The sequence below is a fragment of the Mastigoproctus giganteus genome, chromosome 2, assembly GCF_048544385.1.
Source record: "Mastigoproctus giganteus isolate SK-2022 chromosome 2, ASM4854438v1, whole genome shotgun sequence".
Classification (NCBI taxonomy): domain Eukaryota; kingdom Metazoa; phylum Arthropoda; class Arachnida; order Uropygi; family Thelyphonidae; genus Mastigoproctus; species Mastigoproctus giganteus.
Genome location: NC_143576.1, coordinates 67,134,278 through 67,157,386, shown reverse-complemented (window position 1 = coordinate 67,157,386; position 23,109 = coordinate 67,134,278). Strand labels below are relative to the sequence as shown.

At 37.7% G+C, this 23,109-nt stretch overlaps 1 protein-coding gene across 1 annotated transcript in view; it reads left to right on the top strand.

Annotated features, from left to right (window-relative positions):
• The window catches only part of alien (COP9 signalosome complex subunit 2 alien), a 424,708-nt gene that overhangs the window by 160,501 nt on the left and 241,098 nt on the right, over positions 1–23,109 (top strand). The window contains exon 6 of the mRNA XM_090368501.1: positions 15,387–15,491. Coding sequence (XP_090224627.1) covers positions 15,387–15,491 — 105 coding nt within the window. The remainder of the gene's footprint in view (positions 1–15,386; positions 15,492–23,109) is intronic.

Below are 23,109 nucleotides of genomic sequence, written 5' to 3'. Positions count from 1 at the left end.
CCTGGCGGCATTCCTATATCTGCTATTCCAAAACCAGGCAAAGATCTCACTATGGTCCAGAACTATGGACCAATATCATTAACAAGCTGTTTGGGCAAAATATTTGAAAGGATGGTGCATAAGAGGCTCACCTGGTTTCTAGATTCCCAGAATCTTCTTTCTGATGACCAATATGGCTTCCATAAAAACAGATCTACCCTAGATTTACTTGTAAAACTTGAATGAAACATACAAAATGCATTTGTCATGAAACAGCATCTAGTGATGGTCAACTTAGATATTCAAAAAGCATTTGATACCACTTGGCATCATGTCATTATTAAAGATATGCATCAGTTGGGGCTGAGAGGTAATCTTCCTCACATAATTCAGAACTTTTTAAAATTACGCACCTTTCAAGTCCGATATCGAAACATGCTGTCAGCATCTCGAGAGTGTACATTCAGGAGGAGGGTGGCCCTCAGGGTTCATTACTGAGTGCTATCCTATTTGCGATTTGGGTCAACAGCATATTGGAAGATCTTCCAAAAACCATTCATGTATGCAGATGACCTCACTGTATCCTGCCAATCACAAAGTACGAACACTATTGAAAGACAGTTGCAAATTGCTCTATTCAAAATAGAAACCTGGACCTTACGCAATGGATATTGTCTTGCTGAGCAGAAATCCACCACTACTCACTTCTGCAAACTATGGTCACTTCATCCTGATCCTGAGCTAAAGATCAATAACATGCCAATACCCCTTTCTCACACTGTCTGTTTTGTTTTCTTGGCTTGGTGCTAGATAGGAAACTAAACTTCCAAGCACACGTGACCTACCTTCGGACCATCTGCTTGAAGAAATTGAATATCCTCTGGTGTGTGTCATTTATGTCATGTGGCACTGATCGACATACCCTGATCCATCTTTATCGAGCTCTCATCAGGTCCCGCTTGGACTATAGCTCCCCAGTGTATGACTCTGCTAGGAAAACTACTTTAGAGCGATTGAACACGATCTGTCACAGTGCTCTGAGAGTTTCTCTAGGGGCTTTCAGTACCTCCCCAGTTCAGAGCCTTTACATTGAAGCCCACGAACCTCCCTTACATCTTCGGAGGAAAACATTGCTTTTGATGTATGCCGCAAAAATCCGCAGTCTTCCCTCTCACCTGAATTGGAGATGTCTGTACAATACCGAATTGGAGTTATTTTACAACAGTAAACCAAATGAAAACAGACCTGCTGCACTTAGACTTAAAGAACTAACTGAAACGTGAAATATAGAAATTGGCAATATATATCAGGACATGACACCGCCTGATCCACCGTGGACAAATATCCCTACAATTTACAATGACTATTTCCAACAGTGGGGAAAGAACACCTTGTCTCCCTTCAATATCGCACAGTTACATGAAACTCACTCTGCTTCTAATTCACAGGCCTGTTAGACGGATAAAAACAGACGGATAAAAAAACTGAGACCCAAGTTGGCGCTGCAGCGATCTTTCCATCTTTCACCACTTCTGTCTCATTACCTGTAGAATGCAGTATCTTCACTGCTGAGCTTTATGCTATTAACTTGGCTCTAGGTCACATTTATCAACTTCTAATTTCATCTGCCTTAATATACACTGACTCGCTCAGTGCTGTCTCTGCCATAAATAGTATACCAACTCCTCTCACCCTGTAATAAAACAAATACATTCTAAGTTACTTGCCTGTAAGGAATTGAACCAAACTGTGACATTCTGCTGGATTCCAGGACATTGTGGAATATCAGGAAATGAAAGAGCAGATCTTGCAGATTAACAACCCGATGCTACTCTTTTGCAGACTTTTCAGACTCCATATACTGATTATAAACATATTATCCGTAAAGCATGTTACAGTAGCTGGTCACTAATCTGGAGAGGTTATTCAGGAAACAAACTATACCAAATAAAACCAGAACCAAAGCTGTGGCTCTCCAGCTTCCAGAAAAGCAGACGAGAAGAAACAATTTTAGGAATGCTTAGGATTGGGCATACTCATGTCACTCACCTGTATCTGTTAACTAATGATAGCGCTCCCCAATGTACATCATGTCAAGTTCAACTGACCATTTGCCATTTACTAGTGGACTGTCCCCACTTTCAAAACATCCACTTAGACACCTTTAAAACAATTGCTAATATACAGTCATTAATAAATTTATTGCAGATCCTGGGAGATGATCCTAATAAAAAAGAACTATTTACTTTCCTAAACCGGATAGGAATATATCATAAAATGTAGTTATTTCATATTCACCATTAGAAGGACACAATATGGCCCCAGCAGCCTGTTAAACTCAACAACAACAGCATCATGCAGTACAGTTGATGTCTTTTGAGGTTATGATGAGCATTATGGTGAAATCCAATCTTCCTTACATTTCGAGGGTGTAACTCTAAAATAGTGTTCTCAGGCTGGCCGCTAGATAGTCCACTAGACCAAACTTATTAGTAACTCTCTAGGAGGCTTCCAGATCAGCTAGTGTATAATCTCACTGCCTCTACCCTGCCAGATAGTGACTGGAGGGAGTCTGAGTAGTATGTATGCCGGGGGAGCTTTCCTACTACTGAGTACGTCATGAATAGATCATGGATACAACACATGAATACATGTGAATGTACATGGTACATCACATGAATAGATCACGTAAACTGCGATTGAAGATGCTTACTTCTTGATGTGATAATTTCTTTGTATGGTGAAGGAAACTTATCTTGAAATAGATAACAAAGAAAAGAAACTTACCTGCAAAAGATCTAAACCTTCCAAACCCAAACATTACTTCTTTTATTTCATAAATATACGTGGTCCTCAGTGGGTTCCGGCCTTAATGATGTCCATTTCCACTTAGTTTGCCAAGCTGCACTTACTTTTTCTGACAGAATCCCAATTATCGGTTGATTCAACCACTGCTTATCTCAGTTGCTCTGATTATTCACTGTATGGTTTCTCTCACTTGAAAGGTTGTAGGCGCCTCCATAGTCAGGTGGGCAGAGCAGCAGCAGTGCATAGCACACACTTCTTGATTTGGTGGTCATGGGCTCGGGGTTTGAGCCCGTGACCACCAAATACGGAGGATGCGGAAAGGTCAGGGAAGGACCACCGCATAAATATATAGAGTGACTAAAATTAAGAACAGGTGCATGTATACTTGCATGTATATCAGTGCTAGGAGTATAGTAAATAAATCTGATGAATTTGAAGTGCTGGTTAAGACATCCAATGTGGATATATCATTCGGATATCAGAGATGTCGTGCTACTCAGATATAAGGGACACAGAATTGGAATTTGTGGAGTAAAATGTTTACAGAAAGGATAGGAAGGGAGGAGGGGTTATGCTGTTAGTTAAGAAACACATAAAATCTAAGAGTCAGTGAATCCAGTTGACATGGATGGACAGTGCAGTGTATGCTCAGTCTGATGTGACATAAACATGGGAAAGCAAAAATGAGTAGTAGTGTGTTATAGGCCTAATGACTCTGAATACAATTGTATAGCATTGTACTCAGTCATTAGGCACAAGTTCCAGACTGGAACTTGTGCGTTGGTCACTCACATGCTAGCAAGACTTTTGTGGATTTATTGGATGATTGTTTTCTACAGCAGCCTGTTCAAGAAGCAACCAGAGGGAATACTGGTGCACCCCACACAAGTACGACTCCCAACTGGATACACCTCAGCAATAGATCTCTCAATTTGTTCACCAATACTGGTCCTGACAATAGAGTGGCGTGTTATAAATGATCCCCTAGGCAGTGACCACTTTCCCAACGATATTTAAATTTTTGATAACACAGATCAATAAAATGAACCCTGCAGAAAATGGAAATTTGTCCGCACAAACTGGGCAAAATTTCAATCATCAATCTCTCTTGCTGAGGAAACAGTCCTCCTCCATCCTATTCATATTGATAATGTGACAGATTACATCACAGTGCATCTTCTAAAAGCGGCAAAAGACTCAATACCTTTATCAAATCCCCGGAGCCGAAAGCATTATAAATATTGGTGGAATGAGGACTGCACAAAAGCAAAGAAAGCAAAAAAAATATAAAGCCTAAAATTTATTTCGTTAAAGTCCAACCACTGCCAATCTCATCAATTTTAAGAAATTAATGGCAAAAGCACGTTTCATACGAAAGCAAGTCAAGAAAGAATCCTGGACCCGTTTTGCATCAACAGAAATACTGATCCCAAAATAATATGGAAAAAAAAATTAGACAGCTTTCTGGTAACTTTCCTACCATATCTTCTCCAATACCCTCCTGGAATGGGCAAGATTTCAGGTAACTTTCCTACCATATCTTCTCTAATACCCTACTGGAATGGGCAAGATTTATCTAATCCCTTTTTCTAATGCTTTGTTTGGGTAATGCTTTTGTTGAAATCTCAGCAGCATCAGCCTACACTAAATCATTCCAATGAATTAAAAGCAGTAGAGAACAGCATTTTATTAACTTTCAATCTGACCTCCTCCTTCCATAGGCGCCTCCATAGCCAGGTGGGCAGGAGCAGCAGTGCGTAGCACACGCTTCTTGATTAGACCGGGGTTCGAGCCCGTGACCACCAAATACGGAGGATGCGGAAGGGTCAGGGAATGACCACCACATATCCCAGGAGAAATATGACTTTAGTTGCTAATGCTGCTAAAAACCAAAAAAACAACAATCACCTTCTTCCATATTACAAACCTCTGCAATATTCAGAACTTTTGAAAGCCATCAGAACAGCCCACAATGGTGCCAACGGACCAGATGGGATTTATTATGTCATGCTACAACACCTCGATAACAATGCACCTCCTGGTATATTAGAACCGTATATTTTTAGAAAATGTATACCCAGCCTCTTGGCATCATTCTACTGTTTTGAAATTCCTGAAGCCTGTGGTGCACTATGGCAATAGATGCTGATGTGCCAAATAAATCCCCAACCAACCTGAAGCCTGGAAAAGATCCCACTTCCCCAATAACTATAGACCAATATCTCTTTCAAGCTGTTTCAGCAAAATCCTTGAAAAAATTGTCCATAGTAGACTCATCTCTCAGTGAGTCAGAAAATCTAATGAGCCATAGTCAACATAGCTTGTGACAAAACAGGTCATACTTGGATCTCATGGTCAAGGCTGAATTTGCCATTCTTAATGCATTTGTGAAACACAAACATCTAGTAATGGTTTCCATAGATATAGAGAAGGCTTTTGACTCCACCTGGCAACATGGCATACTTAGTGATCTGTACTCTCTTGGTCTATGGGGCAACCTTCCTATATTTGTGAAAATTTTTTTCATTCTAGATCATTTCAAGTTCATTACCAACATGCTCTTTCAGAAGTGTTCATTCAGGAAGGTGTTCCACAGGGATCAGTGTTGAGTGCCACTCTTTTTGCTGTTAGAATAGATTCTGTCACTAAAGAGCTTCCAAATACAGTAGAGACTTAACTTTATGCAGATGCCCTTTCCATCTCCTGCCATTCCCAAAATATGAGATGGGTTGAACGCCAGCCTCAAAGGCTATCGACTCTCACTGCACAAACAGTAGCTATCCATTTTTATAGACAACGCAAACTTCAACTGGACCCTGAACTTCATATCTATAGCCCCAGGGGCTCACATCTGGTGAGTATGTTCTTGGCACACCCAGAGTTCTTAGCTGGATGTCATCATTGTTCTCTTTCTTGGTGATATCCTTCTGCTTACGACTTATTCTCTCTCTCTCTCTCTCTCTCTCTCTCTCTCTCTCTCTCTCTCTCTCTCTCTCTCTCTTATAATAATAATATCTCTATTCCAGTCATTAATAATATCATATTTCTAGGATTAATCCTTGACAAAAAATTAAATTTCTTAGATCATATTAGAATGGTATGTACTTTCTGTCTGAAAAAGCTAAACATACTCAGAGCTTTATCAGCCCAAACATGGAGTGCAGATCGTACCTCCCTGCTTCAGTTATACAGGGCATTAATCAGATCTTGTATTGATTATGGAGCTCCCATCTATGATTCTGCCAGAATGAGTGCATTATGCTGGCTTGATCCAATTCAGCACAGTGCTTTGAGAATTGCACTTGGTGCATTCAGAACATTGCCAGCAGTCTCTACATTGATGCTCATGAGCCCCCATTAAGAAGGAAAGCACTGTTACTGAAGTATGCTCTCAAGATAAAAAATTGTGCCTCACATCCCATTCAACCGTACCTATTCAGTCTGCCATTAGAAATCCTCTACAGAAATAAACCTAGCATAGTAAAACCAGCTGGTCTTTGCCTTCTTGAACTGATGCTGGTTTGGAATGTTTCCATCCATTCTATACAACAGGTAGCAACCTTCACTGAACCACCATGGGTTCCTCCTGCTATTCTGACCTGGGACACTTACCTCTGCCAAAGGGGAACAAATATTTTGCAAACATCAAATGTCAAACAACTTCATGCAGTTCACACTCAAAGATATATTGATTTTTTCCCAATTTACAGAGATGGCTCTAAATCTAATTCAAAAGTTGGAGCAGCTGCAGTGTTTTATGAATACCACTATTTCAGCATCCCTTCCATCTGAATTCAGTATATTCTCGGCTGAATTATGTGCAGTTAAACTAGCTTTAGAAAATCTTTGTTCTGACTGTTTTTTAAAATCTGTTAATGGCATTATGTAATTCCTCAGACAAGGTTGATCTTGTTCTTGATGAAACTAGAAACTTATTACTGCAATATGATTAAAGAGGCCTGTGCGCTCTGGATTCATTATTACTATTGTGGATTATTGCGGACACAGAGTGAAATGGAGACAGAATAAATAATGACAAGTTTAATATTAATAGGAAAACACATATATTAAATTAGATACATACAAAAGCTTTCTGTTAGTTTGTTAACCTTCGTCTACTGCAAATTGAAGAACGCCATGAGTTGATCACCATCTGTTGGATTCTGGCACATACTGGTATTTTGGGCAAGGAACTAGCAACAAAGCTACAAAAAATCCAACCACCTTAGATTTAACAAATATCCCTGCTCCAGAATCCAGACCATGCACTATCATAATTGCTGAATGCCCATCACGGGGTTCGAACCCATGACCACCAAATACGGAGGATGCCAAATGGTCAGGGAATGACCACTGCATATCCCCGGAGCAATATGGCTTTAGTTGCTAATGTTCCTAAAAACCAAATAACAATAACAGCATGCCTATAAAAATGGATAGAACTATGGCACTCTCAGACTAGTAATAAACTTTTTAAATTTAAACAGGATCCGAAAATTTGGTGCTCCAGTGTCTGCACAGGAAGACAAGAAGTAGTCCCTTTCATGGGCAAGAATAGGTCATACTCATCTGACCCACCTTCATTTACTTACAGGAAATGTGGTGTGAAATCCACCACAGTGTCCACATTGTTCTTTAAATCTGACTGTTAAACATATTCTCATTGATTGTCCCTACCATAAACAAAACAACACTTCAACCCTGCTATTACTGGTTAATCTTCTTAAACCAATAACACTAGAGAATCTGATTGGTGACAAATTAAATCTTTCTGAATTTAATTTCCTCAAGAAAACTGGAGTTTTTAATCGTTTTTGATTACAGAATCACTGATTTCTTTATATAATAAATGACTAGGCATTATAGCCAAAGCAGCTTATGTGCTAATTAACCCCCACAACAAAAACATCTACAAATTGCAATGCTTTGAGACTAGGCACCTCCAAGGATGATCTGATTGAGTTGTATAAGGTTTTGATTGGTTTAAGCAAGTTCAATGCTGATGAGATTCTTTCTTGTTTCTCAGATTGCACACCTGAGGGGCATCAAATTCAAGTTGAGGAAAGACAGTTGTAGAATAGATGCAGAAATTTGCATTTAACCAGTGGGTGGTTGATCGCTGGAAAAAACTTTCATTGAGCCTTTGGTTTCTGTGGAAGTTGATAGCTTAAATAAATTCAAGGAAGAACTGGACAAACTTTTGGAGTGAATGGATAGGTGAAATAGGAAGAGTTTTTTTTTTTAAATTTTTATTATTCTCATTGATGCTATGTAAACTTGCTTTCTTGCATCATATGCTTATTTGCCTCTACTAATAATTGCATATTCATCCATTTTCACAGGAGAGAAATGCTGAAAGGAAGATAGATTTAAAAGATTTCAATCTGACTTTAAATAGACTTGTCAATCTTTGATGAGTATTTCAAGAAGAGAGTGGTAAGAATAGCCACATGAATGCTTTTCAGAGTTAACAAATTGAAAACTACAATAAGAAGTCAATAGTTAATGGCACTGACTCATATTCAGATCCAGATCATGATACAAAAGTTTTACATAAGACATCATTTAATTCAAGAAAAAGAACTTTTGAATCATAACAAAGCAATCCTGAACAGGTTAAACAAGCTAATAATCCTAGGCATGTTATCCTCACTTCACTTGTGTGGAAAGTCTGTTCCTTTCTTTTCTGTCTTGAATAAAGCAGTTTGCTTGTTTCTTTTAAATGTTTTTGCCAAAGTTTGAAAATCCAGATATAGCTCTTCAATCGAGTCATTACTCCTAGATATATTGAAGAATGTTATGTGCAAATTTATTTTGCCAACAGTATTCAAACCTTCCACTTCCAGTTTGGAACTTTATTACCAAAGCAGACTAAACCAGAAAGCCGATTCTGACTTAGTTACAGGCATTTCTTCTGACAAGGTTGTGGAGGGTATAAAAAAGGAGTAACTTCTATTCTTTTGCTCAGTAAGTAAGTACTTTAATGCTGCATGTGACTACATGGTGCACAAGTTCCTATTGATGTTCTTATAAATGCTGAGGAAGTACAGATGGTTATTCATTGCCAGTTCATAATTTTCAAATTTGGACTGTTTTGGAAAATTTTGTAGAAACTTTTCCAGTATTTCTTGGCATTGTTAAAGGTAAAGAATTATATATAAAGCAGCAGATGTTTTGCAGCATAAATTCTGTCAGTTTCAGTGTGCAAACCTACTAGAGGCTATTATGAAAGAAGAAAGAATTGATGTACAGTGGTCCTTGGCCAGGTAACTGACAAAGGTACAAGTAAGCGTGAAATATATAACAATTATCCCGTCATGCTTTACGTTTTAACAATTCCATAACAATCATGAATGTGAGAAAATATTTGGCCAATTGCAAAAAACAAAAATGTAGTTCTGATTTTCTCTATCCAGTGAAGTATTGTAAGTGCTCTTGACAGTCAAATCTAGACATCAGGACTATTATTATGAACAAAACTTTGATTGAGAATTTCGGAAGAGGAAAAAGTAAACCAAATGTAAACCACAGGCAGAAAAATCCTAGATAAGCTAATGTTTCAAAGCATATTTAACTGGTAAACAACCTTGTTTGTGTGTTAATATAAAATGTGTATGTTGGCTCTTAAGTATACTAATACTGTATTCTTTTAGCAGCATGGTGTACAGATATATCAAGAAATAGAAATTGGTGAAATAGTAAACACTTCAACCTGCGTGGAGTGTGATCTGCCTCTAATAACTGTAATTCTTTAAAAAATTAACCATGCAGGTTAATATGTTCATTATTTTGCTAATTTCTAGTGCAGTATGCAGCTGGGAACCGTTTTTCGGAAAAATCTGGCTCCTGTCTTTTTTTAATGTCTGCTTTTTGCAAAATATTTCCTGTTTTGTCCTAAAAATCTTATGTTTTCACATTACAATTACTTGATCTCCAGCATTTTCAGAGTCAAAAGTTGTGTTCTGTGCAGCCTGTATTTGCATTAGTAAAGGCATACGATGCAAGAAAGCAAGCTTATGCAGCATCAGCCAAAAAAAAAAACCCTCCCATTTTACCTCTCCGTTCATTCCAAATGCCTGTCTAGCTCAGCCTTAAATTTATTTAGGCTATCAACTTCCACAACAAAAGATGGAAGGCTGTTCCAACAATCAACCACCCGCTGGCTAAAGGCAATTTCTACACATCTATTCTACAACTGTCTTTCCTCAGTTTGAATCTATGCCCCCTCAGGTTCTTAATCTGAGCAAGAGGAAGAATCCCATCAGCATTCAGCTTGCTCAACCCATTCAAGGCATTATACACCTCAGTCAGATCACCTTCCAGTTGCCTACTCTTCAGGTGCTGCAAATTGCAGAAATTAAGCCTTTCTTGGTAAGAGCACCCCTTTGTTCCCCTTACCAATCTTGTTGCCCTTCTTTGTACTCTTTCTAGCGACTCTACATCTTCCTAAAATGAGACCTCCAGACCTGTACATAGTATAAGGTGTGGCCTGACATTGCCTTGGACAATGGGATAATCACCTCCCTGTCGCTGCTAGCAAAATTCCTATACATCATTGACAAGACTCCATGACCTTCCCCTGGCAGCCTGTCTGCACTACACAGCAAACTTCATATTTGACTGCACAATTACCCCCAGGTCTTTTTCAGCCGACCGGGCTAGCCGGGTGGGTAAAGTGCCTGCCTGTCAACCCAAAGGTCGTGGGTTCGAATCCCGCCTCTGGCTTGGATCAAAGTACTGCAAAAACCTTGGGAGGTGCATTATGGCCACAGAAGCCGATGCGCCAACAACTACCAAAAAAAAAAAAAGAAAAAAAAGCTTTTCCCACTTTCCTGTGTGTAGCACCACACAGTTGGTACATTTCTCTTGGATTCATGCTATCCATATGCAGTACTTTGCATTTGTCAATGTTAAATTCTAGTTGCCACTTCTCAGCCCATTTGCTCAAATTGTCCAGATCCAGTTGGAGTAGCATACTGTCTTTATTGTCATTAACAACCCTTCTAACCTTTGTATCCTCCTCAAACTTGGACATTAATCCTGATATACCTTCATCAATATCATCGATGAATACACAAAACAACAATGGACCCAGCACCGAACCCTGGAGAACTCCACTAATAACATTTGTCCATGAAGAGCAGTGTTCATTGATTAGCACTCTCTATTGTCTCCCACTCAACCATCCCTTTATCCTTTGCCATATCTCTCCAATTTGTACAGCTGTCTTCCATGTCCAACAGTATCAAAAGCTTTCCTGAAATCCAAGTATATGATATCAAAATTATTTTTGACATTCAGTTCCTTTGTGACCACATCATAGTATCCAATCCAATTGGTCACACAAGACCTCCCTTTAACAAACCAAATCTATGTCTTAACTATTACTTTAGTCTTGTCTAGATGATTCTGCAGTGCTTCTTTAACCAGTGATGCCATTATTTTCCCCAGAACACAAGTTAAACTAACAGGTCTATAGTTACTTTCACCTTTTGTGAACCCCCTTTATGAATTGGTGATACATTTGCACATATCCAGTCCATGGGGACCTCCCCTGAGTCCAAGGAAGCTCTCTTAATTCATAATCATGGCTAAGGGTTTGCTTACTTCCTTCGTTGCCTCCTTTAATATATAACTGGATAGATCCCGTCCACCCCAGGGGCTCACATCTGGTGAGTATGGGCTTGGTAAACCTAGGGTCCTGAGCTGGATATCATCATTCTTCTCTTTCTTGGTGATTACTTTCTGCTGCTGCTGCTTCTCCTCTCTCACAGAGTAACCTGGGATTTTTTTTTTTTTTTGGCTGGTGCAGCATAAGCCGCAGGCTTCGTTGCACCCTATGGATGATGATGATGATAATAATAATAATAAAAATAACCCCAGGTGCCTTCCTTATGTTGAACTTCAACAATTTCTCCTCCACCTTTGCTCTCAGTTATTACAAAATAACTTATCTCAATGTTAGAGTTTGATAAACTTCTGACATTCCCCTCATTGAATAACTCCTTATGTATGAATGTAGATGCAAAATGCTGATTCAGTTTTTCAGCTACCTGAGCATGATAATCAATAGTCAACCCATATATGTTAAGTGGTCCAATCTGATTCATCCCTTTCCTTCTAGAGTTTACATAACTAAAGAACTCTTTGTTGTTTTTCTTTGCATCCTTTGCCAAATATTTCTTGTAATATGCCATCATCTGCCTAAACTCCTTTGTGGCTTTATTACAGACTAGCTTATATCTGCCATAGGATTCTGTATCCCTGATAATTTATATGCATCCCATATGTGTCATCTGATACTTTATATGCATCCCATTTTTCTTCTCTGCCACGAGCCTCATTAATTCATCTGACATTTAGTCCTGAACCTCGAACAGTATTTCTTAGTTGGAATGAAAAACCTAGTAGCCTCCAAGATTAAGTCCCCGAAGGCTTTCCATTTAGAATTCAAAGTTGATAACATCATCAGTTGATCTCACTGTACAGAATTTAAAAACTGTCTGAGACCCCTGTAGTCACCTTTACGAAAGCAAAAGCCCTTCCCTTTAGCCTTGATGGTAGTTACATCTTTAAGTAATTCCCATATCAGTACATTGTTATCAATGTACTGATATGGGAATGATCTGATCTGCAAATTCTTAATGCATGAATGATCACTGCTGATAATCAGATCAAGAGTATTATTCCCTCCGGTTGCATCTCGAGCATGCTGCTGTAGAAAAGTCATCCAATAATTCCAAAAAAGTCTTGCTAGTGTGCGAGTGACCAACTCACAAGTTCCAGTCAGTATCTGGAAAGTTAAAATCACCCATTATAAAACATTCTGATTTACTGGCTCACTCTATTTCTCTGCACAATTGCTCATTATACCCATCAGCTTCATTAGGCCTATAACACACCTACTCATTTTTCCTTTCCCAGTGTTTGTCACACCAAACAGACTCAACATTGCATTGTCCACCAACTTCAATTGGTTGCACTTCCTTAGATCTTGTGTTTCTTAACTAATAGCATAACTCCTCCTCCCTTTCTGTCCTGTCTATTCTTTCTGTACACATTGTACTCCTAAAATTCCTATTCTGCACTGCTTATATCTATGTGACACCATGTCTCTGATATCCCAACAATATATGCCTTTATTGTCTTGACTAGCACTTCAAGCTCATTGAATTTATTAACTATACTCCTAGCAATGGTGTACATGCAAGTATACATGCAACAGTTTGTACTCTTAGTTACCCTAACATAGCCCATGTATTTGTTTGTTCCACTATGACTCCCAACATTCCTGGAAATCTCCATTTCCTTGTTTCCATGCTGCTGCTCATTCCAATAGAAACAGTGCAAGAATCACTTTTGCCTTTGCATGCGGCCACTGTTAACCTTTTAGTTTGTGTATCTCCCTAAGCTAGCAGTTTTCTGACCCACCTAACACTGCCTCGATAGCATCAGCAAATATTCTTGCACCCTTTCTATTTAAGTGTATTCCATCTTTGTAGAAACAGTCTCTTCTGTCAACAAGCACAGACCCGGCTGAAAAAAAAATTCTACCCCTTGAGCCTTGCACAATCTCTCCAAGGCTGAATTGATTTTGTAGGCTCTCATCATTTCACATTCAACGCTAACTTATGACTTTTTTTCAACATTGACCTGTACTTGTTGAGTAAATCTGCAGATCTTTCTTTTAATGTCATTAGTTCCAACGTGTACAATGATATCACCTTTTGTGTCTTAAAAGATGATATCTGCTCTACAATGTCTTCAACCTTTGTACCCGGCAGACATGTCCTGGTCCACCTATCCTTCTTGCATAGTGTATTCCCCATCTTCCTTACAATAGTCACCAACAATAAACAGTGCATTCTGTCTTGGAGATTGACTGTGTTGCCTGATGCACAGGAGTGAGCTCTGCTGTTGAGCTGGGCAGCTGAGAGCTTCATGGGCCCCTCATATTAATTTATTTGAGGGAATTTATCCTACACCTCAAGCTCTCATAGACGCCCATCAGTATGCTGAGTTGGCGCCTAATTTCTTGACACTCTAGGCATCTAGCACACACAAAGACATTCTCCTTGGCTTGATCATGCTCCCTTAGAAAGTTCAGCAAACATTTCACATTTCACACTTTCTTTGAGACTGTGATGAATTGGAGAATCGCCCCCTTCATTTCTCCCCCAAGTCACAGCACTCTCGCTAGTCTGATCTTTGCTTCGCAGCTCTAATCTGGGTCATGATTTCCATACAGTTTAATTAACAATGGAATTTAATAAGATTAATAAATATTTTTGATTAATTGATAATATTATACTAAGCTAACAGATTCCTAATACAGTTCTTTGTATTACATTATCTAGTTTTATGTTATATGTTACACTATCAGTTCGAGATATATACATTGCACTATTTCTTTTCGATTACAATATGGTAGCTAGTTCAACAGTATTGGCACGAACATCGGGAGTCGTAACTTCCAAAAATCACTAGCTAAATTCAAATTAAGAAGCTAATGAACGCTACTAAACCTATTTAATATATTTGTAAAACACAATGTAATATGTTAATTAACAAAGAATATGGTAAAATTATCAAAATACTTATCCCTTTACAGCAGCCAAAAATCACACTGTTCTCTTCCACGACCAGAGCGCCCCTCATCGTTGGCACCTGATGGCTCCATGGACTCTTACTTCTTTTGCCATATTCTGAATCTCCCATTGGTGTAAAGCAGCAGGAACTGGGATTTGTTTGACAAGGTGACATTTTTCGATTCTTCCACTATTCATTTTTGGTGTTCTAAGCCCATTGTAACCTTACTTTCTTGTTTTTTAATGCCATGAGTGGAACCCAGTTTTGTCTGCCGTACCCTGTCCGTGACAAGGTATGATGAGCTGCTCTTTTCGAAATTGACTCTGTTTTTCTGTTGGGTTGTTATTTTACTTACTGGAGCTTTTCTTTTACCCACTATTTTTTTTTTTTTATCTCATCTGCTTGATTTTCACATTAACGAGCTGTTTCCAACCACATAATCACCCTTGGCTTGGTGTTATTTAGCTATTGGACCAATATCAGTACATCCAAAACAGTTTATGAAAATCCCAGTAGTGTGCATTTACCAAAGTACATATAGTGGTGCATCTGGCATTGACTACCATGCCACATTTAGAGTTGCTCAAATCTTTTGTCTTGCTAATTCTCACACTGAATTGCACACATATAGTTTCCCTACATAACTGCCTACCTGCTTTATATTATCTGGTATGACCATGCATGGTGATGCTGTACTAAAGGAGCAGTCCATTTTGATAAAAGGGTAAGTGAAACCTAATAAAGTGGCAATAATTGTATGCCAGCAGAATTTTAGATGCCAGAAATTGCAGGAGCTAAGAATAAATGTAAATAATGTATGTGAAGTAATAATTATGTTCAATTTCTTTACTGATATGATTTGGTAGTACAATAATTCAGTTTATTTTATTTATTTTCTTATTGAGGTATTTTTTATAGGCTTGTATTTTAAATTTATTTAGGAATTTCATAAATTTTTATTTGTTGATGCTTATTGTACATAGTTTTAATATCAAAATCAATGTTTTTAGACAGATGATGGTTCTGATGATCTCAAAAAAGGAACGCAGCTATTAGAAATTTATGCCTTAGAAATTCAGATGTATACAGCACAGAAGAATAATAAGAAGCTCAAGGTTAGCAATTTAATATACATCTTACATTAATCATATTGATGGCTGTATTTTTATATACTGACTAACTAAATCAGTGAGCAATAGTGTATTAGTTCACTTCTCTGCATCTGTTTATTTTCCACATGCAGTCTTCATTATCTCGGAGCATAGCAATCATCATTTAAATTATTTGCTTAGTGCTAAAAGTGAAAAATTAGGACCTAGTTTTCCTTAAAAAATTTTAATCTTTTTATAATAACCTATCAACCCTTTTAACCCTGTTTCAAGTGTTCATTTGGATTGTCTGATGTGATCCAGTTTTAAAATCTTACAGTGAGGCCACATAGGAATATTTTAAATTATTTTTTTATCCTTGTTAGTAATAATAATGATAATACCGCATGCAAATTTTCAAAGTACAAATTCAGATTATTATTTTAATTTAACAGAGGGTGATATCCATGTAGTTTTAGTTGTCTGTATAAGTGTGTGCTCATGGACTGATTGGCATATTGTGTAGGCTTGAAAAACTGGCTTAACTCATGTACAGCCTCAGCTGTATATGAGGCTGTAAAAATTCCAGAAGTCGTTATGGAAATTGAATCTGGACCTCGTTAAATGAGTGGCAGACTGCAATATATCATGCCCACTTGAGCTGCTTGGGTGGGGTGAGGGACAAACACTACATGTAGTGAAATACCATCTTTCTAGTTACAGTGGTGTTCTTTATTTTGTGAACATTTGTAAACTAATATTTAGAAATGTTAACAAAACAAAATCAGTAGGCTAGATCTGTGATCGAATTTTTTTCCCTATCAGTACCCTATACATATTGTAAATTCTAAATTATAATAATCATAAATGTTTTAAAATTTGAATTAAAAAACTTTTACAACTATAAATAAGTGGAAGAAGAATGAATATCTAGCAAATTGAACATTGTTCAGTAATCAAATTTTTGACCAAGGAGAGAAGAAATACTAAAGAATTACATGAAAGAATGACTAGAGTATTTGGGAAAGTATCACCCAGTTATGCTTGTTGCAAGGTGGTCAGCAGAGTTCAAAAGCAGCTGGGAGTCAGTTGAGGATGATCCAATTTGGATGGCCATCTAAAGCAATCAGTTCTGCAAGTTGCCATCACTAAAGAAAACAGAAGAATTCAAGTGTTTCCCCTGGAAGCATTTTAACAGTAATTCGTGAATTTTGGGAATGTGCAAAGTTTCTGCAAGATGGGTTCCCAGAAACTTTTCCATTCATAACAAACATCAGATGGTGGTGTCACCAGAAGAGAATTTAAAATTAATTCTTGCTAATTTGAGATAGATTTTTATGCTGTTTGGTGACGAAACTTGCCTACATTTTTATGATCTGAATCCAAATTAGAAAGCATGTAGTGGAACCACAAGGGATCTTCAACCGCAAAAAAAAAAAAAAAAAAAAAGTTTGAAACCCAATAATCAGTTGGAAAAGTGTTGTAGAATTTAAGTTAATTGATTACTTTGCACCTAAAACCACAATAATGGGAGTATATTATACTAGCTTTACACCAAAATTAAAAGCTGCAAATAAGACAAGGAAAGATGAGTTGTTGGGACAATGCACCCAACACAAAGCCCGTGTTGCATAATATAAAATTCATGAATGTGGATATGAGCTATTAAACACTCCCTGAATAGCTCAGATCTAATAATGGTCCTAAATGACCATTATTTGTTCAGAATCCTTGTGTTACACATTCACAGAACTCATTTTAAAGATGATGTGCATGATATGTGTCAAATAATGTGCATCAAAATCTAATGATAGCAAGAGTTGTACACAACTAATTCTGAGTCATTTCAGGCTTGATGGCAAATAGTTTCAATAGCGGCCAATGTATGACAGTATGGTGTGTCATCTTTGAGAAAACCTAGTGGTTGCCATTTCTGGTTTTGCAGGATGATTACTACTAACAGCATGTTTAGAGATGCTGTAAGGGAAAGAAATATTCTCAACCTGATTAACACTAATGATCTATCAAATATTAAGATTCTTCAAATAAAGGAACCACTGGTAAGCAGTTGATTATAATGTGTGATCTGTTTAAAGGTATTGCTACTGTCAAAGGAAAGGGAAAGAGTTTTAGATTTCATGTGGGGAAGGGGATTATAATGGTCTATGCATCATTTAAGTTCTTTTCAGTGGTATTTTTTGTTGGTAACTTTAACAAATATAAATACTAAAGTTATTGTGGAAACTGTTAAGCTTTTTATACCAACAAAAAAAAAAAAAAAAAAATGACAAAAAACTGTTTACTTTAGGCAGAGAAAAAATTATCAGCTGACCCTGAATATTTTCAGTAAACATAAGTCTGTAATAATGTTTTTTGTGATTAGGCATGCTAAAGGCAGATTACAAGAAATTCTCAGCAAATAGTGCAAAGAATAATAGCAAGGAATTCTTCACTTACATTAGCAAGGAAAGGAAAGGAATTGAACACATTGGTCCTTTTGATGTCTGTGGTGTTGATGATCCTGAACTGGTTGCTGATAAGCTAAATATTTTGCATTCACATTTATTACAAGGAAGTTTTAAGAGGAATGTTATAATTTCAGCAGCCCCAGGTGCCTAGTGATTCTGTGATCAAGGGTCTTTGCTCTGAATTAGTGCTCTTTCTTGAAGTAGAAATCGTTTCCTTATTTAAAGTATTTATTAACACACAATCTATAGTAAAGAAATCAACTTTACTAGTTTAAGAAGGAAAGCAACCTTCTCTTTTCCTTTTCCTTTTCTTGTATATATATATCTTAATTATTAACCTACTAGTGCTTGGTCACAGGGTGGCACTGCTCTTGCCTCCACGTGATGGGGGCTGGTAACCTGGAGTGGGGAAAAGCTCTTCCTTCCAGAGCGAACTGGCTCTGATACGCAGAAACCCACTGGGTTCATGGATCCAAATGTAACTGATCCAAGACGTGAAGAATCTATTTCCCTTGGAGATGCATTTAAATGACTAGAAAAGGTGACAGAAATGACTGTCTCCACAAAGAGAATGAAAACTGACATAAACACCTTAAATGCCACAGCATATCTCATAATACATTCAAATAATGAGAAATTGGTAGGCCAATTGTCACCCTTTCTCATACAAAAGAATCTTGAGATTAAAATCAAGTGATATTTTAATAGAAACAGCCCACTCTAAACATTCCAAAAGACTGTTGCAAATGACAACCTTCGCAGGAATACCAGTAACGGTATCCCCTCACAATACCTTAAATATGTCCTTTGAATTTCATCTTCATATCTGATGAAATTCAAAGCGAACTTCAGGAACAAGGAGTAATAAATATAAAGAATTACAATTAAAAAAGAAGGGATTGTCACCCCCACTAGGAACCTGATATTCACTTTCAACACATCAAAACTACCCAGATTAGTAAAAGCAGGATATCTACATTGCAATATTAGACCGTATATCCTGAATCCTCTCTGCTGTTTCAACTGCCAGAAATTTGGACACTCACAGACTGTATGTAGAGGAAAATCAACATGTGCAAACTGTGGATCCCAAGAACATATCACCTTTACTTGCACAGCTGGAAATCATAAATGTGCAAACTGTAAAGGGGAACATACAGCATTCTCAAGAGTGTGAAATCTGGAAGAAAGAAAAAAAGAATACAAAGGTACAAAGCAGAAAACAGAGTTACATATCAAGAAGTGAGAAAAGCAATTGCAGTAAATCTAGAAAATAAACCTTATGCTCAAGTCACCACAAGCAAAACAATCTCAGAAATTAGACTTATTAATTTAAAATGCTATGGAACCCAAACAGATGTCACAATTTTCCTCCAAGAGAATCAATCTCAGAATGGGTGCACGAATTTTACAAATCTTCTCCACCACAAAAGCAACAAGAAAAAATGGTTAATACACCTCTATCTTTTCTCCATATAACGCAGAAAATGTAAGAAGAAAGGTAAACAAAGAAAAGAAAAGTAATACAGAAACAAAGATTAAAGAATAAATGGATATTGAGGCAGGGAATGCCAGAGAGGACCCCTTCCTTGAAATTTTCGTGGAAGAAGACACGGATACAGGAAGATCCAATCTGAGGGATCATCTAAACTGAAATGACAGATACGACTATCCAGTGGAACTGTTTGAGGTTTCCATGCAAACATTAATGATATTATAGACCTAATTACCCAATATCATCCTTTAAGCATCTGCCTACAAGAAACATATTTGAAATTACAGGATAACAGCATCATACCATATTCAGAAAGGACCACATATTGGATGGAACAACATGAGGAGAAGTTGCATACTAGTCAATAGACGTGTCATCTCAAGCTATACCATTGAACACCCCCTTAGAAGCAGTTGCAGTCGGTCTAGCAATAGGCTTCATATCCATAACCTCGGTATATCTACCTCCTAGTCAAGAACTCTACTTGAAAGATTTTGAAGCACTGATTGTCCAATTGCTCTCTCTGTTATTCATTTTAGGTGACCTAAATGGGCATCACTCGCTATGAGGCGATCCCAAAATAGACCAGAAGAGTAAACAAACCGAGAAAATAATAGTTGAGAATGACCTCATGATTCTGAATGATGGTACACATACATATTTCCACCTGCCATCAAAAAGCAGCTCTGCAATAGACTTATCAATCTGTTTCCCCCACACTGTATCTGCTGATTCAATGGACCATGTATGAAAATCCATTGGGCAGCGACCACTACCCCATATTTTTGAAAATCATGAAGAAAGCTCCATTCCAAGCCAGCAGACAGTCCACATCATATATTTTCCCAAATGGAAAATATATGATGTGGACTGGGAAACTTTCAGTACACTAATGAAATTAGATTGCAATATTATTAAACAAGAATCAGTACAAGCAGCAGTGGCTTATATCACAAATAGCATTCTCCAAGAAGCCGAAAAGACAATACCCAAAACTCATGATAACATTAGAATGTATCTATCTATCTGTTGTTGTAGAATTTGATAGCTTAAATAAATTCAAGAAAGAACTAGAGAAACTGTTGCAGGGAATGCATTGGTGAATTTTTTTTTGTTTTGTTTTTGTTGTTGCTGATGCTGTATAAGCTTGCTTTTTTGCATCATTTGCCATTACTAATGCAATTGTTAAAGTTTACCAGATGTGGATCAGTATAGTATAGTAATTTCTGATTTAATCAAAAACCACTTTATAAAATGTATTCTAAATCTTTTAGACACCACAGTTTTGCCAAAATTAAAGTGCAGTTGCAAGAACTAAAAGAACTTTTTATTGTTACCCTGTAGACAAAGCCTCCAATAATTATGCCTTTATCTTTTATCGTTAAAGCTTTTTATGGTGATACTTTAAAGTAAGAGCTTCAATACAATGATATTTATAAATCTTTTTTCCCCTCTCTCTCGGTATTATTTTCAAAAAATTATTTGCCATTAAACAAGAAATTGAAATTAAGCATAAAAAAATTATAATTTTCCTTGTGTATATTTTATTTCACAAAACAACTGAGTTTCAGGCTTATAACCTTGTATACAGGATGTCTGAGAAATATTGGTACAAACGTTTAGGGGAGGTAGGTAACATCTAAAGGAATGTGAATCGCATAGGAACCCATAACCGGAAACGTCACGGGAAAGTAGTAGCAAAGGCACAAGAAGCAGAAATGACACAACACAGTAATTAGTGGCAAACATTTATTTGACATAATATTAACAATGGAGTTAAGAGATGGATGCATTTCATGATGTTACGACAGATGCCCGAAGGTTCCACCATAAGACACGATGCATGCGTGACACCGACACAGCATGGATTGGCGGACACGGTCGAACACACCTGGAGTTTCTTTGACAGTAGCAGCAGCCCGGATGAGTCTCGCCACGAGATCCATTTCTGTCTCCACAGGTGATTCATACACGATAGATTTGAGGGCCCCCACAGAAAGAAATTAAGGCTCGATAAATCAGGTGAGCGTGGGGGCCAGGCAACGGGTCCACCATGGCCAATCCATTGACGCCCAAAATGCCTGTTCAAATGGTCACGAACACACCTTCCATAATGGGCAGGCACCCTGTCATGTTGAAACCAAATGTTGCGTCTCACATTTGCTGGAACATCGTCAAGCAACCCTGGTAGAACTTGTTCAAGAAAGATCCGATATTTAGCAGAGTTCATGCAGGATGGTAACAGGTATGGGCTGATTAAGCAGCCACCGACCATACCTGCCCACACATGTATTGTAAAGCGATCTTGTGCCGCATGGGGGTGCACACCGTGTGGGCCCCTCTGCCAATCCATACGCTAGGTGCATGTCTGCCAGCCCACAGTTCACACATCGATCCATGCTCTTCGTGCGGCGACTACTGCTTGAATGAGTAAACCGGAAATTTTCCCTCTCGCGAACTGATGAATAGCGCTGTGTACCAACTTACGGTGATGTTTACGGTTATGGGTTCCTATGCGATTCACATTCCTTTAGATGTTACCTACCTCCCCTAAACGTTTGTACCAATATTTTTGAGACACTCTGTGTGTGTATATATATATATATATATATATTTTTTTTTTTTTTTTTATGCACATTTTTACCTCTTGAGGTCACTACTATCTACATCCTTAACCAGTTTACTTTCTCTTACGCATTGCTTTTGGTTTGTTCACTTCACTTGCAGTAAGCTTGCAATTATAACTATTCAGTCTATATTTTCTTTAGTTTTAATTATCCTATATCTCTCTTATTTATCTTCCTTTTACTCTTGTCTCATCAATATGGGTACAAGGGTAAGACTTGGGTATGAGGTTATTACTGTGTTGGCCAAGATTTTTGCAGTTCTGACAAATGTTCTTTTTATTTTTATTTAATCGTTTTATTGACTTAATTGTTATACTAAATTATTTTGAATAATTTAATACTTGGTGTGCGTAGATTTTATGTTCGTAACTTGCCGCCATTGTTATACAATACGGAATAGCATAAGGTTTAACGTAAAACTAGATAGTGAAATATCTAGCACTGTATTAGAAATCTGTTAGATTAGTATAATATCAATTAATCAGTAAAATTATTAATCTTATTAAATTTCATTGTTAATTAAATTATACTTAAACGGAATCATGACCCAGACTAGAGCACCAAAGCAACATGCACAAAGTAACAGGAGTGATGTGGCTCAGGAGATAACCGAAGGGAGCAGTTCTCCAACGCATCACAGTCTAAAAAAATGTGTGAAATATGAAATGTTTGCAGACCTTTCTAGAACAGGATATGTTCTAGCCAAGGAGGATTTCTTCAGGTGTGCTAGGTGCAGAGACTGTGAAGAAATTATGTGCCAACTTAGCATTCTGATGGGCATCTATGAGAGTGTGATGTGTAGGGTAGATGCCCTCAACGAAATTGAGGGAGCCATCAAGCTCTCAGCTGCCCAACTCTATGCCAGAGCTCAATCCTGTGCATCGGGCAACACAGTGGCAATCTCCAAGGCAAAATGCGTTGGTCGGAACTAGTTATTGTTGGTGACTATTGTCAGGGTGACGAGGAATATATTATGCCAAAAGGATAGGTGGAACAGGACCAGGGTATGTCTGCCGAGGGAAAAAGTTGATGACATATAGCAGATATCATCTTTT